General features: G+C 49.3%; 1 protein-coding gene across 7 annotated transcripts in view; it reads left to right on the top strand.

The window, feature by feature from the left end:
• The window catches only part of RAP1GAP2 (RAP1 GTPase activating protein 2), a 227838-nt gene that overhangs the window by 111672 nt on the left and 96677 nt on the right, over window positions 1–19489 (top strand). For all 7 annotated transcript variants that reach the window (XM_032846746.1, XM_032846741.1, XM_032846742.1 and 4 more), the window contains one exon: window positions 17161–17245. In XM_032846746.1, coding sequence (XP_032702637.1) covers window positions 17161–17245 — 85 coding nt within the window. The remainder of the gene's footprint in view (window positions 1–17160; window positions 17246–19489) is intronic.

Raw genomic sequence — 19489 nt, 5'->3', positions numbered from 1 at the left:
AGAGAGAGAGAGAGATATCACAAGTAGGCAGAGAGGCAGGCACAGAGAGAGGGGGAAGCAGGCTCCCTGCCGAACAGAGAGCCCAATGTGGGGCTCGATCCCAGGACCCTGAGACCATGACCTGAGCTGAAGGCGGAGGCTTAACCCGATGAGCCACCCAGGTGTCCCGCTTATTTGTATTTAAAAGATACTTCTGGGGATGCCTGGGTGGCTCAGTGGGTTAGGCCTCTGCATTCGGCTTGGGTCATGGTCTCAGGGTCCTGGGATTGAGCCCCACATCGGGCTCTCTGCTCAGCGGGGAGCCTGCTTCCTCCTCTCTCTCTCTCTCTCTCTCTCTCTCTGCTGGCCTCTCTGCCTACTTGTGATCTCTGTCAAATTAAAAAAAAAAAAACTTAAAAAAAATACTTCTGTAGGGATTTAGCAAATGAAAAATAACGTTCTTTTAAAAAAACCAAAAAGCCAAAAATAACTCACATCAGGCACTTTTCCCAAGCAGCATAGCTCTTGGACATCTGGTTGGTCCAGGAGAAAGCCCTGAAGGATCTGGAGCCACTCTTTTCCCAGCAGAGTTTTTTTTTTTTTTTTTTTAAGATTTTATTTATTTATTTTACAGAGAGAGATCACAAGCAGGCAGAGAGGCAGGCAGAGAGAGAGGAGGAAGCAGGCTCCCCGCCGAGCAGAGAGCCCGATGCGGGGCTTGATCCCAGGACCCTGAGATCACGACCCGAGCCGAAGGCAGCGGCTTAACCCACTGAGCCACCCAGGCGCCCCTCCCAGCAGAGTTTAATGGCTGCTCCTACTGCCTGAGCTGCCAGTTCCCAGAGACATGGGCTGCCGTGGTGGGGGGCCTTTTATAACTTGCCATCCAGGGTCCCTTGGATTGCTAGCTTTGCCACTTAATTGCTCTATGACCATCCATAAGTCACCTAACCTCTCTGAGCCTCAGTTTCTTTGTAAAACAGGAACATAATTCTGTACCTAACTCATAGGGTCGTAGAAAAGATTAAATAATGCATGTTGAGAGCTTTGCATTCTACTAGATCAATACTAGCTGCTATTAGGATGAAGATGAGGATGATGCTGAAGGATACTTTTTTTTTTTTAAAGATTTTATTTATTTATTTGACCGACAGATCACAAGTAGGCAGAGAGGCAGGCAGAGAGGGTGGGGGGGGGAGGAAGCAGGCCCCCTGCTGAGCAGAGAGCCCGATGCGGGGCTCGATCCCAGAACCCTGGGATCATGACCTGAGCTGAAGGCAGAGGATTTAACCCACTTAGCCACCCAGGCGCCCCTGAAGGATACTTTTATTATGTCTACATCCCTGTCCAGAGGAGTGATCCAAGGTCAAGGCAATGACACGAGCTTGGATCAAACTAGTGGGGAATAGGTTAACTCTGCCTGTGATTCTTGAACAGGGAGTTGAGGTCAGTCAAAGCCACAAGGGTGGACAGACCAAATTGCAGTGGAGAGAACGTTGGCCTATACCCTGCTGCTCTGAGTTAGCCCTCTAGTTCTGAGGGTCTGTGAGCTTCTCATTTGCTTAGTCACTGTTCAGTTCATTCAGTGCCAGTCACTCTGCTGGGGGCTGGTCCAGTGGTCAGGGTGTACGCCGGAGACCAGGGAAGGGGCCTGGGCGGATGAAGGTGGCTCATTAAGGCCCTCTGTTCTCACTGAGTCAGGAGGTCGGCCTGGCTAGGGGAGTGAGTTTGTGTTCATCACTTGGAGATCTTGGTTATCCAGTGGTGTTCCAGGTAACCAGGTCCTTTTTCTGAGCCTTCTAGCCATAGGATACTGCCTGGTATTTTCCAGTGTATCCCCAGAGGCATGCACAGTTATTCTATCCTTTTTTCCCAATGTCCCTGAGAAAGAAGCTGCTGCTAGGAGGAGACAAGACTTCTGGTGTCACTGGTTTGGTTCCTCAGCATTGGGTTCTGTAGGTTGGGTTGGAGCATGTTGGTAAGGTGAGATCACAGCCCTGGTCCCTCGGGGTGGACTCAGCTATGCTTGGTTGCTTGGCTGCAGGTGGACCCCATTTCCCTGGGCGTTCATCTCCCAGTCATGGACCACGGTCACAAACAAGAAAGGGCAAGAATGAGGATGGGCCTTGCGCTCTGTCTGGGTATTGGAAAATTGTTCCAAGCATTTGTCCTTCTAGTGAATGAAGCTTTCAGAGATTGGTAATAACATTATTAATTGGAAAGACCATGCATATTTACCTTGAAATTCTATGATCTGTCTCCACTGAGACTCAGTAGTATAAACCAATGATGAAACTCTCTGACTGTCATGTTACTAATAATGTATCCAGAAAAGTCCAGAGTTAAAGGCAGAGTCTGGGAGTCGAGTTGGAGTGACTACTGACTAGGGAGGCCGAACCCCTCTGGGATGGCTGGGGTAACCCCAATGCCAACAGCTGGGTGGTTCCTTAGCATGGGTGGTTTAACACATACCTGTGCTGGAGATGAGGAGGTGGGGCTCCTTCTCTCTTGAGGGTTTACAGGAATTCTGCCAAGACTTGCGACCACATAGTTAGCAGTGTATCCTTACGTTAGCATCACGTTTTTGGTTCAGTGCAATAGTCAAGGTTTACTCACTATGACTATGTAAGAATCACTTATTGTTGAGCCAAGGTGGGCACTATAATTGTATCTCTTTTTTTTTTTTTTTTCTTTTCTGAGAGAGGGAGGGAGAGAGACTGAGAATCTCAAGCAGGCTCTATGCTCAGCATGGGCCCTCACGACCCTGAGATCATGACCTGAGCCGAAATTCAGTTGGATGTTTAACTGATTGAGCCTTCCTGGCACCACTATTTCCTTTCTTGTATAAGCTTCTATTTTCCCTGGAGTTAGTAATTAACTAATGTTCCCCCTGTTAGCATAGTTTTCTGTGTACTTATCTTTATTTTTCGATTTTACCATTTTTACTTATTCTATCATAATTCCTTGAATAGTGTTTTTTTTGCCAAGGGTTTGTACCTATAAAGTCTCCTGTCAGTTCCATTCTTTTCATCAGGAGACCTCATTTGCAGAGCGCGCTATCCCTTACTGTTCCTATTATGGTAAAATGACAACCATTTTGTCATGTGTAGATTCTGAGGGTTAGGATTTCAGGTGGGGCGCCTTGGAGATGATGGGTGGCTCATCTCTGCTACGCAGTGTCTGACCTCGTCCTGGGTGGCTCATAGGGCTGGAGATGGCTAGGATGCTCACTCAGCTAGGGCCATAAGTGTTTTAGGTATCAAACACTCCCCCAGGGTCATCCATCCCCTTATCTTCCAGGTACCAGTGAGCTCCCTTTTCCTCTTCTAATACATCTGCTCTTGCCAGTTCACATTGTAAAAAAAAAAAAATAAAAAAAAAACTATTATTTTAAGGGGCTTCAGAAGAAGCAAAATAAATGCAGGTAAGCCATTTGATATGTTCAGCGTGGACGTCTCAATAGGCTGAACACGATGTTGGTCTCTACCTCTATGTCTGTGTCCCTTTCTGTATTTATATCCACCTCCCCTAAAGGAAGCAAGAGAGAACTAATTAAGAATTATTTTTTATTGGGATACATGCCATACACCCAAATTGAATTAGGCAGTAAGCACCCACGTACTTGCCATCTGGGTCAAGAAATTCTAACAGGCTGGGAGAATGCGGATATCCTGTGCTTTTGGGGTTCCATGGCTTTGTGATGTTTGGGTCTAAAGCCGTCTGAGGCCATGACCTTGGGAGCTGGCCGTCTTTGCTCTGACTGTGGTGTTGCTCCTTCATCTGAGGCCAGGCGATGCCGAGCGGAGCGGCCAACCATGTGAGGGCAGCTGCTCCCTTGGCGGTCTCCGGGGGCTGCCATGCACTCAGACTGCATGACCTCCCTCGTCTGTACCCCTGGCTCTCTGCTAAGGATTCGGTACTTTTCTCAACCCACCTGGGTTTCCCTGGGCCCATGACTTGCGGTTTGTCCTGAGTGAACGTCTGCCTCCTGCCAAGCTAGTTCTCCTCCTCCTCAGGCTGTGTGGTGGTCAAAGCACCCATGTCTTGGTTTTCTGAAACCAGCCTTCGAGCTTCCCCTTCTATCCTGGAGTGATCTTGGCTTTGGCTCTGAGATGCCTTGGGACCCCCTGGTTTTGTTCCTGTGGCTATAAGTGCAGCAGGGGCTTCTCCCGTTGCCTTCTTCCTTCTGCCTCCTGCCCTGGAGCAGAGCCCTGCCTCCGAAACTGCAGCTTCCTGATGGAATGGTGCCTGTTTCCCAAACTGCAGTCCCATCTGCTGACCTCCTTCCCCATTTCTGTCAGGTCTCGGTGCCACCTGTGGTAGTTGTTTAATAGTTTCCTGTAACTGCTCAGGGTCTAAGACTTGAATGAACTATTTATTTATTTATTTAAAATATTTTCCTTATTTGAGAGAGAGAGATAGTGACAGGGATAGCAAGAGCACAAGTGGGGAGGAGAGCGAGAAGCAGGCTCCCTGCTGAGCAGGGAGCCCAATGTGGGGCTCTATCTCAGGATGCTGGGGTCATGAACCGAATCAAAGATAGACACTTAACTGACTGAGCCACCCAGTTGCCCCCGAACTCATTTTTATTATAATTATTATTATTTTTAAAGATTTTGTTTATTCATTTGGTGGACAGAGATCACAAGTACAGAGAGGCAGGTAGAGAAAGAAGGGGGAAGAAGACTCCCCACTGAGCAGAGAGCCCGATTGTGGGCTCGATCCCAGGACCCTGGGATCATGACCTGAGCCAAAGGCAGAGGCTTAACTCACTGAGCCACCCAGGTGGCCCTTATTATTATTTTTTATTAACACATAATGTATCATTTGTTTCAGGGGTACAGGTCTGTGATTCATCAGTCTTACACAATTCACAGAGCTCAGCACAGCACATACCCTCCCCAGTGTTGATCACCCCATCCTTCCCTCCCGACTCCACTGCAGCAATCCTCAGTTTGTTTCCTGAGATTAAAAGTCTCTTATGGTTTGTCTCCCTCTCTGGTTTCGTTTTAATTCATTTTTCCTTCCCTTCCCCTATGATCCTCTGTCTTGTTTCTCAAATTCCTCATATCGGTGCGATCATATAATAATTCTCTTTCTCTGATTGATTTATTTTGCTTAGCATAATACCCTCTAGTTCCATCCATGTAGTTGTAAATGGCAAGATTTCATTTTTTTTAAAGATTTTATTTTTTTTAAATTTATTTGACACAGAGAGAGAGAGAGATCACAAGTAGGCAGAGAGGCAGGCAGAGAAAGAGGGGAGGAAGCAGGCTCCCTGCGGAGCAGAGAGCCCGATGCGGGGCTCGATCCTAGGACCCTGGGATCATGACCTGAGCCGATGGCAGAGGCCTTAACCCACTGAGCCACCCAGGTGCCCCAAGATTTCATTTTTGATGGCTGCATAGTATTCCGTTGTGTACACACATGTATATCACATCTTTTTAAAAAATATTTTATTTATTTATTTGAGAGACAGAGATCACAAGTAGGCAGAGAGGCAGACTGAGGGTGGGGGAAGATGACTCCCCACTGAGCAGAGAGCCTGATGCGGGGCTCGATCCCAGGACCCTGAGATCCTGACCTGAGCTGAAGGCAGAAGCTTAACACACTGAGCCACCCGGACGCCCCTCTACTACGTCTTCTTTATCCATTCACCTTTGACAGACGTCTAGGCTCTTTCCATAGTTTGGCTGTTGTGGACATTGTTGCTATAAACATTGGCATGCATGTGCCCCTTTGGATCACTACATTTGTATTTTAGGGGTAAATACCCAGTAGTGCGATTGCTGGGTCATAAGGTAGCTCTATTTTCAACTTTTTGAGGAACCTCCACACTGTTTTCCAGAGTGGCTGCACCAGCTTGCATTCCCACCAACAGTGTAGGAGGGTTCCCCTTTCTCCACATCCTCACCAACATCTGTCGTTTCCTGACTTGTTAATTTTAGCCATTCTCACTGATATGAGGTGGTATCTCATTGTGGTTTTGATTTGTATTTCCCTGATGCCGAGTGATGTTGAGCACTTTTTCATGTGTCTCTTGGCCATTTGGATGTCTTCCTTGCAGAAATGTCTGTTCATGCCTTCTGCCCATTTCTTGATTGGATTATTTATTCTTGGGTGTTGGGTTTGATAAGTTCTTTATAGATTTTGGATACTGGCCCTTTATCTGATATGTCATTTGCTAATATCTTCTCCCATTCTGTCCGTTGTCTTTTGGTTTTGTTGACTGCTTCCTTTGCTATGCAAAAGCTTTTTACCTTGATGAAGTTCTAATAGTTCATTTTTGCCTTGCTTCTGTTGCCTTTGGTGATGTTTCTAAGAAGAAGTTGCTGCGGTTGAGGTCAAAGAGGTTGCTGCCTGTGTTTTCCTCTAGGATTTTCATAGATTCCTGCCTCACATTGAGGTCTTTCATCCAGTTTGGGTCTATTTTTGTGTGTAGTGTAAGAAAATGGTCCCGTTTCGTTCTTCTGCATGTGGCTGTCCAAATTTCCCAACACCATTTGTGGAAGAGACTGTCTTTTTTCCATTGGACATTCTTTCCTGCTCTGTTGAAGATTAGTTGACCATAGAGTTGAGAATCCATTTCTGGGCTCTCTATTCTGTTCCATTGATCTATGCGTCTGTTTTTGTGCCAGTACCATATTATCTTGATGGTTACAGCTTTGTAATAGAGCTTGAAGTCTGGAATTGTGATGCTACCAACTTTGGCTTTCTTTTTCAACATTCCTCTGGCTCTTCTTTTCCGGGGTCTTTTCTGGTTCCATAGAAATTTTAGGATTATTTTTTCCATTTCTTTGAAAAAAGTGGTATTTTGATAGGGATTGCATTAAATGTATAGATTGCTCTAGGTAGCATAGACATTTTCACAGTATTTGTTCTTCCAATCCATGAGCATGGTATATTTTTCCATTTCTTTGTGTCTTTTTCAGTTTCCTCAATTGAGTATTCTCTAGTTTTCTGAGTACAGATTCTTTGCCTCTTTGGTTAGATTTATTCCTTGGTATCTTATAATTTTGGGTGCAATTGCAAATGGGATTGACTCTTTAATTTCTCTTTCCTCTGTCTTGTTGTTGGTATATAGAAATGCAACTGATTTCTGTGCATTGATTTTATATCCTGACACTTTACTGAATTCCTATATGAGTTCTAGCAGTTTTCAGGTGGAGTCTTTTGGGTTTTCCACATAAAGTATCATATCATCTGCAAAGAGTGAGAGTTTGACTTCTTCTTTGCTGATTCAGATGCCTTTTGTTTCTTTTTGTTGTCTGATTGCTGAGACTAGGACTTCTAGTAGTATGTTGAATAGCAGTGGTGATAGTGGACAGCCCTGCTGTGTTTGTGACCTTAGCAGAAAAGCTCCCAGTTTTTCCCATTGAGAATGATATTTGCAGTGGGGTTTTCATAGATGGATTTTTATGATATTAAGGTTTGTTTTATGATATTAAGAGTTTTATTAAGAGTTTTAATCAAGAAAGGATGCGGACTTTGTCAAATGCTTTTTCTGTATCTACTGAGAGTATCAAATGGTTCTTCTTCTTTCTTTTATTAATGTATTATATCATATTCATTGATTTGCAGATGTTGAACCAACCTTGCAGCCCAGGAATAAGTCCCATTTGGTCATGGTGAATAATCCTTTTAATGTACAGTTAAATCCTATTAGCTAGTATTTTGGTGAGAATTTTTACCTCCATATTCACCAGGGATATTGGTATGTAATTCTCCTTTTTGGTGGACTGTTGTCTGGTTTAGGGATCAAGGTAATGCTGGCCTGATAAAATGAGTTTGGAGTTTTCCTTCCATTTCTATTTTTTGGAACAGTTTCAGGAGAATAGGTATTAAATTTTTTTTAAGAAGTCTCAAATGTGAGACTTTTTAAAAAAAGATTTTATTTATTTGTTTGTCAGAGAGGAAGAGAACACAAGTAGGCAGAGGCAAGTACAGGGAGAGGGAGAAGTAGGCTTTCTGCAGAGCAGGGAGCCTAACATGGGGCTTGATCCCAGGACCCTGGGATCATGACCTGAGCCAAAGGCAGCTGCTTAATGACTGAGCCACCCAGGTGCCCCATTATTAATTATTCTTTAAATGTTCGTTAGAATACCCCTGGGAAGCCATCTGGCCTTGGCTTTTGTTTGTTGGGACATTTTTGATGACTACTTGACCTATTTTTGTTGATTTTGAGGAGGGTTCTCTGTGCCTCCTGGATTTTAATGCCTGTTTCCTTTCCCGATTAAGGGAAGTTCTCTGCTATAATTTGCTCCAATATAGCTTCTGCCCCCCTCTCTCTTTCTTTTTCTTCTGGGATCCCAGTTATTCTAATATTGTTTCATTTTATGGTATCACTTATCTCTCGAATTCTCTTGTGATCCAGTAGCTTGACCTGGTGACGTACGTGCCTGACCCTGGGAAAGTGTGATGTGGATGTTCTTCTCCAGTGAGCCCCGGTTTTTCCCACTATGGAGCTGGACTGCCCCAGGTCCAGGCTTTGCTCTACTGCCTTCCAGCTGTGGGAACTGGGACAAGTCACCCAATCTCTCCAAGTCTCAGTTTCCCCGTCTGTAAAATGGGGTTAATAATATTTGCTACAAAGGGCTGTCATGAGTCTTCAGTGAGCCAGGCTTCCAACGGCCCTGGTCCATAGTAAACCTGGGGACTGGGGGTTTTTACTATTCCTTTCGAGGGCCTGCTAAAGCTGGGGAAGTATTTCTTCTGTTTTGGTGACACTGGATGGTCTGACTCGGTGTTCTTTGCTTTCATTCCTCCATGTCTCTGCTTCTTTGCCATTCCCCATTTTTTTCCCTCCTGGGTAGGTGTTGGCCTTGCCCTCAAGATCTAGCTCAGCTGTGACCTCTTCTGTGATACCTGAGATGATCTCCCAGGGAGACCTGGCATCCCTCCCCCGAGTCCCATGGCCCTTTATTCTGTATAACCCACAGTTGGTATTTGACAAGTGGGTCTTTCATGTGGGTGCGCTGTGCCTTCAGGACCGTGTCTGCATTTTCACTTCTCTGTCCTGGATTGTCTTCTTGGGGGCTTGTAAATAGTACTGATGCTACTGCCCTTGGTAACCAATACACAGCCCACCCTTGATCTCCAAGAACTCAAGCTTCAGGGACATGAGAAGGTGCTGTCCTCCCTTCTCTGCATCTGCTGTGGCACACAGGACAGGTGTGACAGGAGAGGGCAATGGGATTGGAGTGGGGGGTCTGGGGAATTGAAGCCCAGCACTCAGATTTCTGATTCTGTGACTCACAGGCCCACACCAGACCCCTCAAGGTCTGCTCTTACTCATATGGGAGCCATGTGGCATCAGTTCTTAAAAGTTGTCTGTTTGGTAAGGCTTTTCCCGGGAGCATGGGGATGTGCCTGTGTGTGGGCTGGTCCATTGGCTCTGAGATGTAATAGTGGAGGAGACTCGGTTGTCTTGAACCAGGGGCTGTGGCTGGGTCTCCAGGGCTGGGTAACTCTCCCATTTGGTGCCTGCCTTCCTCCTTCCCTTGGCCCAGTTTAGGGATTCATGGTCCTCCAAGAAAGGGCAGTGCCACCCTCACCCAGCACAGCCAGAGAGAAGCCAGTATGTTCTTTAAAGCTACAGGCACAAACTATCGCCAGACTTCTCCTTGGTCCCACAGGGAGCCCCGTCTCATTGCCCAGGGTGTGGCCTGTTTACCTCCTTTGCAGCCCTGGCTTGTGCTGTCGATTCGTCCCTTATCAGGGGGCCCATAGACCCTATAGGCCCCTGACACTCAGGCCTTTTTTTTTTTTTTTTTTTTTTTTTAAATAAGCTCTGTGCCCAACACGGGACTTGAACTCACAACCCTGAGATCAGGAGTCACATGCTTTACTGACTGAACCAGCTGGGTGCCCCAACACTCATGTTTTATCAATGTGTGTGCATAGACCAGCTATACTTTCTGAGCAGTTCTTCCTGAGATGCGACCTGCTCACTTTTCATGTATTAAGCTTTGGTGATTTGGAACTGCACCCTCTGGAGACCAGGAGACAGCCTGGCATGGGGGTCTTGGGCATTTCCCATTGCCTCTCTGGGCCTTGGTGTCCTTGTCTTTGGCATTAGGTTGTTGAATGGCTGCTGCTGCTGCTTCTTCTTCTTCTTCTTCTTCTTCTTCTTCTTCTTCTTCTTCTTTCTTTTAAAGATTTTATTTATGTGTGACAGAGAGATCACAAGTAGGCAGAGAGGCAGGCGGGGGGCTGGGCAGGAAGCAAGCTCCCTGCTGAGCAGAGAGCCCGATGTGGGGCTCGATCCCAGGACCCTGGGATCATGACCTGAGCCGAAGGCAGAGACTTAGTCTACTGAGCCACCCAGGTGCCACGGTTGAATGGCTTCTGATGGTTCCTCCCAGGGCTGCTGGTCAGTGCCCACGAATCCCAGGAAGTGGTGGGCGTGGTAGGGTGGGAGTAGCCATTTTGCATCCCTGGAGAGTTTTGAGTCATCAGTGGTCCAGGGTTGGGTTCCAAATCCCTAGGAATCAGGAGTGCGCACAGGGATGGGACATGACAGCAAAGTCAACCCTGCCAGATGCTGCCAGGTGAGCAGGAGCTGCTCCTTCCTAAGGGATTCTTCAGGGGGGGCATTTCTCTACCTGCTACAACCTCTCATTCCCAAATCCTGTGCTCCCTTCTGTCTGTCTGCTACCCTGCCAGCTCCGCTGGGCCCTCCTCTTCTCCCTTTCCACATCTGCCCCAGTGCAGGATGGACATTAACCCCCTCACATCTGTGTCTGTCCCTTTGGGGCTTGCAGTCAGGCTCTGTGCGTGTGCTGAGGACCTGGCCCACACAGTGGCTGGGCCCTCCTGTCCCTGCCTCCCAGGCTTAGAGTCCAGAGTACATGGGCATTTGAGTGTCCCTAGATCTGAAGCTGCTCCTGCACCTCTCCTCCACCCTCTGGCTTTCTGCCTTAGCCCTCTCCTCCATGCCCACTCCTCCCCCGCTTTGATGGCAGCCTTGGCAACAGAGCGGTGGTGAGCAGGTCTTCTTAAACCAGGCCCTGAGCTGAGTGCCTCGTAGGCCTTATTCAGGCCACCGGGAAGGGGGCTGTAATTATACCATTTTACAGATGAGGAAGCTGAGGGGCATGGAGGTGAAGTGACCGACCAGGGTCACATAGCTAATTGGGGTAGAATTCAAATCCAGGCCTGTTGAACCATAAAGCCAGTGCTTTTGATCCACTGTACGTGCCGCCCACTTGCCCGGCCCTCTCCTCCATCCAGCCTGCTGCCAGGATGTCCTGCCAAGCCTGGATAGAACTCGAATATGTTTCCAGCCGCAGGCGTGCCCCAGGATGGCTGGCTGCTAGGGTGAGGGCTACGTGATTGTGCCACAGGGCCTGGGGTCTCTGTAGACAACAAGGCAGACTTCCCTGGACATGGACCTGTACCCTGCCTTCCCCCTCTGCTCGTCCCTCCCCCTGGCCTGCCTTACCCAGGGACCACATAATTCTTTGCCACCATAAAAGCCATCTAAGACACTAGTCATCGAGGAGTTGAGCCCAATTTTCTGAGTCCTGCTCAGGGAATATGTGTTGGGAGTTAACCTGCCCATTCTGCAGATGAGAAAGCAGAGAAAGCAGAAAGATTTTGAGGTTCAGCTTGTCAGGCCTCAAGCTAATTCTGGCTACTAATTCTTCTTTCTTTTTAGCGTGTCTGCTTCTTGTGCTAATTTCCCATAGGCTTTTTATGTTATCCCTATCGTTTATGTTCTAGTTAGCTATATAGGATGGGGAAATAGGAAAAGTTAGGACTCAGACGATTGCTCCAAGTAAATGACAATGCAGGTACTTCTGAGTGCTGGGAGTGGAGATGAAGGACCTTGCAGGTGCGGGTAGTAAGGGAGCCCTCGTTGGTGTCTGAACCATAGTCTCAAAGCCAGAACTTGCACGCAGCCCAGGGCCCTGGAGGCACCAGAAGGCAGCCAGTGCAGAAAATAAGCTGCAGAAATGACAGATATAGAGCCCTTTCAGCCCCTTCTCTCTTCCTCCTTTTTAACAACTGAGTTATAATTTACACACCATAAAATTCACCCTTTAAAGTGTATAATTCAGTGCTGGTTCGTATTTTCACACAGTTGTGCCTCCATCACCTGTGTAGTTCCAGAATATTTTTATCCCCTCAGAAAGAACCCCTGAATCTATTAGCCACCACTCCCTATTCCTCCCCACTCTCCACCAGCCCCTGGCAACCACCAATCTACTTTCTGTCTCTGGATTTGCCTGTTCTGGGCATTTCCTGTGAATAAGATCACACCGTATGGGGCCTTTTCTGTCTGGCTTCTTTCCTGTAGCATCATGTTTTCGAAGTGCATTCACACTGTAGCCTGTCAGTACTTTGTTCCGTTTTATGGCTGAATACTATTCCATCCTGTGGCTAGACCACATTTTGTCTTTCTCTGTTCATTTCTGGGTCATTTCCACCTTTGGCTGTTGTGAATGGTATGTTTCATTCCTTTTGGTTTGGTTTTCCTGGGAAGCTCTGTAAAGAGGCCAGCGGTCTGTATTCCTCTAGCGTGGCTCTTTGGAAGCCAGAGAAAGTAGAGCCAGAAATGGGTAGGTGGGCTGGGGACCCAGTGGGGTGAGAGATGGAGACAGAGGGAGTTTGTCGGTTTGGGAGAACTTTCTGCCAGAAGGAGGCCTTCAAGCTGGCCCCAGAGCCATCTGCTGAGAGGTGGGTATTTTTCCTTTTGATTATTAACTGATCATTATGATCCTGAGAATGGATTGCTGGGACTAGAACGGGTGCTCTTTTGAAATGCCAGAAATGTTTTCAAAGACATTAAACAGTGCTGGACCCTTCCTTGCTTCTCGCTCTCCACTTGGACATTAGATCATCATTTTAGGGGTTACAGTAAATAAAGATGATAATAGTAATAATGATCTGTATTTGTGTAGGACCTTATGTTTTATTTCATAGCCATTACATTTAATTCCTCAGAACATCATTGCCTCAATCTTGGCAGATGAAGGAAGTGGGACACAGAGAGGTGAGGTTACTTGCCCAAGGGCTCACAGTGGGGTAGCAGGTAGAGGCAGGCTGGAACCCGGGAGTCTCTTGATCCCTAGTGTGGGGCACTTTCATAGAAGTGGTGGGGAGATGACCTCAGAGCGTCTGGGTCTAGGGTCCCAATCTGAGTCTGGACGGAAGGAGCTAGAAGGCCTGAGTGCTGTAAGTAGGGCCCTCACCTGGGGGGATGAACAGTCCCATCTGACTTTCTCAGCTTCCACCACAGGCTCCTTGATCATTTCCTCTTGAGACCTGCATTTGGCTAAAGGCAGCTAGACCCACTCCCAGCTGCCCCAGGTTTGTCCATGCTTCCAGGGAAGGAATCCCAGAGCAGAGAACCTCAGTGCCTCGTGGTTCTGGGGCAGAGAGATGCTGAGTGGGAGGCACCCCCACGGCCCCCAGAGGCTGGAGGAGGCCCCTGACCACTTGTGTCTGCGTTTGCCACCTTTCTCCGAGCCCAGTGTATGAGCTTTCTCCTCCCTCTTCTGCCTTTTCTTCATTCCCCTTTTTCCCTCCTCCTGTGGGTCCCTGTGTGGGTCTGGGACCCCACATCTTAGAAGCTGTGTGTGAGCATTTGGCTGGCTTGGTCGGAAAGGCAGTTTCAGACTCAGTTCTGTGACCATGTCAAGATCACTGTGGTTCATAAGAAAGTTGTTACAAATAATAGTAAGGACACTGCCTCAAAACAACTAGACGTTTGTTGTCTCTGTTCTAGAGGCTAGAAGTCCAAGACCAAGGTGTGAGCAGGACCTGCTCCTTCTGAAGGCTCTGGGGTAGACGCCTTCCTCGAGTCTTGAAATCCCCAGTGGGGGCTGGTCACCCTTGGCGCCACTTTTGTCTCTGCCTCTGTTGTCACCTGGCGTTCTCCCTGTGTGTCTGCAGCTTCACATGGCTGCCTTCGCCTCTCCTAGGGACACCAGTCCAGTTGAATTAGGGAACCATCCTAATGACCTCTTGTCGCATCTCCTAATAAGGACATTCACGGGTCCTGGAGGTTAGGACCTCAGCATATATTTTGGGGGGACACAAGTTCAACTCGTAACAGGCAGCTTTGGCGTCTAGGAGGTGAGAATGGGGTTGGAGCAGTGTGTCCCGTCCCCTCCCACAGGTGCCATTCGAAGCCATCGCTATACCAGGGTGGGGTAGGTTTGTGACCAAGGGCCTCTGTGTACTCTGAGTTCTGCTCTCCTTGAAGGCCACAGTCTTGCCTTCTGTCCATGCTGGCATCCCATCCAGAGTCTTGGACAGAGCCCTAGAACAGGCACGAAGCTGCTAGCTACTGGTGCTTATTCCTGCTGGCACCTTCCAGGCTCCAGACACCATTGAGGGAATCCTTCTGGCTGGAAAACACCTCATGCCTTCACTGAATTGTCCTCACTGCTCCCTGGAGAGTGGTCCCAGGAGCTTATGCCAGCCTCCAGGGAAAACAGGCTGGTGCAGGGAAGTGGGGTGAGCCCAGGAGGGGTTTAATGCAGTGGCCCTTTGCCTGAGACTCAGGGGCCTTGGGTAATGACCACATCTGCTTTGGGCCCATGGGAGTGGACATCTTGCACCTTATGGGGTGGGGGAGAAGCAGACAGCATGACTCTGTAAATGAGTGTCCCTAGACCAGGGATGGTAAAAACCTGGCAACATTGCCCTCCTCTAGGACTGGTGTCCCTGGAGAGCCAGGACTGCAGTCAGGCGAGTGTGCCACAGCCTCCTCCTGTAGACTTTGGGCAGGGGGCATGCCTCCTGTCCCCTCCCTGCATGCTTCTTCCTTCTTGGCTCCCAGCCCCTGGGGGGTGAGGGGCTGCCCTCATCCATCCTCACCTCAGGGGACCTGAGGCTGGTGCCCTGGTCCCTGCTTATCCTTCCTCCCCTCCTTTCCCCCATCTTGGCTCTTCAGGGGCTGGGCGCTTTGAGGAGGAGCTGTAGCTGCGTGGGAGATGGCGTTGTGGCTGGAGAGGGCAAGCCTGTGCCAGGATCCAGCTCAGTGGGGTCCACGGGCAGGTGGGGGCCAGAGCAGCTGGGCTGGACCCCGCACTGGCCCAAGGCCAGAAATGGAAGGGGAATTGGTGGCTTCTGACTAAAAGGTAGAAGGAGGCTCGTTCATTCCTTTGCGTGTGAGCGTGTGCGCATCTACACGTGCTGAGTCGTGGCTCTGCTGGTTCTTGTGCCAGTAATAGTCTGAATCTGGAGGGGGGCACCTTCCTTCTCCTCCACCCACACCCTCAGAGTGGGACCTAGGTCCAGAAAGACATGAAGAAAAAGATGGAGGATCAGAAAGGGGGTCTGATCAGAAAGGCAGGTTGAGGTTAATGGGGGTCATATGGATCCTGTACAAAGTCAGATGTTCATGCAGCCTCCTTACCTGGTTGCCTAGAGGACAATGAGGCATGGCCTGCTGCAGGGCTAGGCGAGAGTCATGTCGGGATAGATAGGCCTGGCACCACCTGGCCTGGTTTTCTTTCAGGTTGGGCTGCCCTGTGGGCTAAGGGGTTGTAAACCCATCCTGGGGTGGTGCCTGTCTCTCGTGCAAGGGCTTCTTCTGGAAATGCAGAGGGTGGGGCTCTGTAGGGAGGGTGGGTTTCTCTCATGAAGGAAGCCTGGGGTTGAGGCTGTCCTCCCTGTTGGCAAGATGTGGGCTGGAAAGTACAGAAGCATTCCCTTGAGGTGGCAGTGGGGGTCCTTTGGACATCAAGGTGGGACCCAGGTATCAGACTGACTCTGCTTCAGGTTGGGGCTCTGGAAAAGGAAACAGTTGCAAAGTTGGAAGCCTTGGTGGCTTAGCCTGGTCTTGGGCTCTTAACACTGTTACCCTAGCCTCTCCCTGCTGTCCCAGGAGACAGCCAGGGCACGTCCAGGACTCCAGAGTGCCTTGTCTGGGGCTCCCCCAGGTACTGTCCAGCTGGCCTTGTTGTGTAACCAGTGCTCCAGAGCCTTATCTCCCTGCCAACATCCTGCCTGGTGACTGGACTGGAAACTAGCGCTCCTTGGTCACCAGCAAGGGCCAGATGGAAAGTGGGGAGTATGTGAGAGCAGTGAACTTGTTGCTGTCATGTTGTCATGGTGACACGATTCTGTTGAGCTGCTTCTCCATGGTCCTAGCCCACATGGACTAAAATAAGTTCTACCTGCAGCTCACACAGCAGGCAGCCCCATCCTCCCAAGGTCAGCTCTCTGGCCATGGTGTGTGTGTGTGTGTGTGTGTGTGTGTGTGTGTATGTACGCGTGTGTGCACACAGTCATAGGGGCAAAGGGGACATTTATATCCTGTTCTGTCTCTCTTTCTTTGGTCCTGAATTCAAATGTATTTTGAATACATCTATCAAATGTATAGCTGCGTTTTATTAACCACTGTAATTTTGGCAAATGAAAATACTTGAAGATAAACAGTAACTGCTACAGTTTCAGGGCCTAATTATTTTCTACTATGTCATTGCGGCAAAACGGCTACGTTTATTTTGATGCCTTTCAGTGTTTGTCCATGTGTCTGAGGCGTGTAGGTGTTGTGGGTCTTATATGTCTTTAGAACGGCAGTTCTAAAACTGCAGCGTACATCAGAGGGATTGTAAACCCAGATTCCCAGGCCCCATTGCTGGAGACCTTGGTGTGCACCTGAGAATTTGCATTTCTCACGGGTTCCCAGGTGATGCTGATGTGGCTGGTGCAGGGACCGCACAGGGAATAGCCCCAGGGGGCTCAGTCGGTTAATCCTCCTACTCTTGATTTCCGCTCGGGTCATGATCTCAGGGTTGTGAGATTGAGCCCCAGGTCTGGCTCTGCACTCAGCAGGGAGTCTGCTTGAGATTCTCTCTCCCTCTTCCTTGCCCCCTCCCCCTGCTCACACGTGTGCACGCATGTGTGCTCTCTCTCTCTCTCAAATAAATAAATGAGCAGAGAGCCCGATGCGGGGCTCGATCCCAGGACCCTGGGACCATGACCTGAGCCGAAGGCAGAGGCTTTAACCCACTGAGCCACCCAGGCGCCCCCTGTGTTAGGTTTTAAAACAAAACAAAACAAAACAAAGTTTACCGCATTCCAGTAGAGAATGCACCCAAGTCTAGTTTTGCACGGTGTGTATTAGACCGGGTCCCCATGCCCGGCTCCTGTTGGCAGAGAGAGGGAATGGCTCAGGCGGGCCCTCACTCAGCTCTTCTGTGTTCTGTGGCCTCTTCACAGGAAGCAGGAGCTGGCCAACAGCTCGGATGTGACCTTCCCAGACCGGCCGCTGTCCCCTCCTCTCACGGCACCTCCCACCATGAAGGTAAGAGGCTTAGTTAGAGTTGGTAAGTGGGGAGGGAAGTAGCTGTCCCTTTGGTCCAGGCCCAGCTGATGCCGTCCAGTGGGTGCCATGGAGTGCCCTGACAACCTCAGGAGGCAGTGTCCACCTGAGCTCACCAAGGCGGGGGGAACTATGACTGAGACTTGGGGGTGTCAGGGGCTGAAGGAGGCCTTGGGGAGCTGTGGGGTCCAGGCAGGAATGAGTGCAGCCTGGTGTCTTCACTTGATCTTAGCCAAAAGGCCTAGAAGGAATTGCAGCCTGGTGTCTTAGGGGGCTACTGCCCAGGAGGGCTGCCTGGTGGCGGGGCTATGGAAGGTGGGTCTGTGGGGTGGCCCCTTCCTAGGACTTGGGTGGCACTTGCATGGTGGTCTACCTGCCTCTGACTGGCCCTCCTGGGGTGGCCCTGTCACCCCAGTCCCTGTGGGAGAGTGGCTCTGGAGCTTCTGGGGGTCAATAATTCTTTCCTATTAGTACTTTATTCACAAGTCTCCTTCCTGGGAGACCACCTCCCAGAACCCCAGCCCTGACTGCTCATTCCTGGAGAGGAGCTGAGGCGTTGTACCCTCCCTACACCATGCCCGTCTCCCTTCAGCTCTCAGTCCCCCTGACAGGATGGTCACAGGGAGGACTTTGGCTCAGCCAGTATTCCCACCTAAGCAGCAGTGCATGATGGTCCTTCCCACCCTCCCTCCTTCTCACAGTTGGGCAGGTGAGGACTAGCTCTGAACAAGTCCGAGGATTTGCTTCCTGAGTCATCTGAGGGGACAACTAGTCCACCTTCCATCTTTGTCCTAGAGCTTTGCTGTGAGATGACTCACAGGGAAATAATTACGCCTCTCTCTCCTCTTGGTCTTTGTTGTATCCCTGCTCCCCTAACCTGATCTGTTGGAAAATGACCCCCCCTAAAGGAAGTAGATAAAAGCCTCCTTTCCGTTATCACCCCATACTGAATGCCCACCACGCGGAGAGCTGTGTGATATGCATCAAGGGGGAATGTCATAGAATGACAGCCAGAGCCTGCCCTGGTTGGATTAGGAGTTCAGGAGTTGGTGGGGTACAGGGCTGACTGCAGACAGCTCTGCCTTCTTCCTGGTGGGGTACCCATGGGCACTGAAAGGCAGAGCACCTCCATTAGCCTAATCCCAGTGCAGGCATCCGAGCCAAGTGCTGGGGGCTTTGTTTGCCCAGGGTGACGCTGACAAACACGTCACCATTCTCAGTTTCAGCCCCTTGGTCTTCAAAGTTGGTTGTCAGATGCTTGTCACTGTGCTTCTGGGTGGCGGAAGTTTGCAGGAAGAAACCTGGAAGTTTCTGAGGAAGAGTCACTGAGTTCTCTTGGCAGACTTCCCTTACTCACATGCTCATTTAATTCATTCAACACCCAGTACTTGCTTGAATGTTGTATTAGTCAGGACTCTTGGTTACAAGTGATGGAAACATAACTCACTTTGGCTTACACATAAAACAGAATTTATTGCTTTGTGATGGCAAATATGGACTCTAGGCATGACTGCATCTATGAGATTTGCCTCATTCCATCTGTCTTCTGTGTTGGTTTTGTTCTTTTTAAGCTCTGTCTCCGTGGTGGCAAGATGGTGACAGTAGCTCCTACCTGCTGAGTAACTTCAGTGGAAAGAAGAGTCTCTTCCCTATGGTACTTCTAGCAAAAGTCCCAGGGAGGAAGCTGGAGGGCCTGGTGTAGGTCACCTGTCCAGTTGTGAAGCAATCACTGTGGCCAGAGGGGTGGGGGCTCTGATTGGCCAGACCTGGGTCTCACGACCTGCTATCTAAGCTCAGAGAACCGAGAGTGGGAGAGGGGTGATTTTTCAAAGGAACATTGAAGGGTCATTAGAAGAAGATGGGGGGATGGAGGCAGGGCGGACAAGACCAAACAGCTTTCTACCACAGGTGCTTGCCGTGTGCCAGGCCCAGTGAACAAGGCATCATGGTCCCTGCCCTTCTGGAGCTTGTCATCTAGTTGGGGAAGGGGAGGTGAAAGTTGAAAAACTAATTTGAAGATGAAGGATGGACAGTTAGGTGTGATGAACGTTCCAAAGGAGAAGTGGAGCCTAGCTCAGGGGCTATTTAAGGGGTGTGCATGCGTGTGTGTATGTGTGTGTGTGTGTGTGTGTGAATCGAGCCGAACCTTGGAGAGGGTCAGGCAGGACTTCTTAGGAAATGACGTGGAAGCTGAGCCCTGGGAGTTGAGTAGGACTTTGTTTGGCA

Source organism: Lontra canadensis, unplaced genomic scaffold (genome assembly GCF_010015895.1).
Source record: "Lontra canadensis isolate GAN:19392208 unplaced genomic scaffold, GSC_riverotter_1.0 scaffold180, whole genome shotgun sequence".
NCBI classification, from domain to species: Eukaryota; Metazoa; Chordata; class Mammalia; order Carnivora; family Mustelidae; genus Lontra; species Lontra canadensis.
This window is presented reverse-complemented; position numbering and strand designations above follow the sequence as displayed.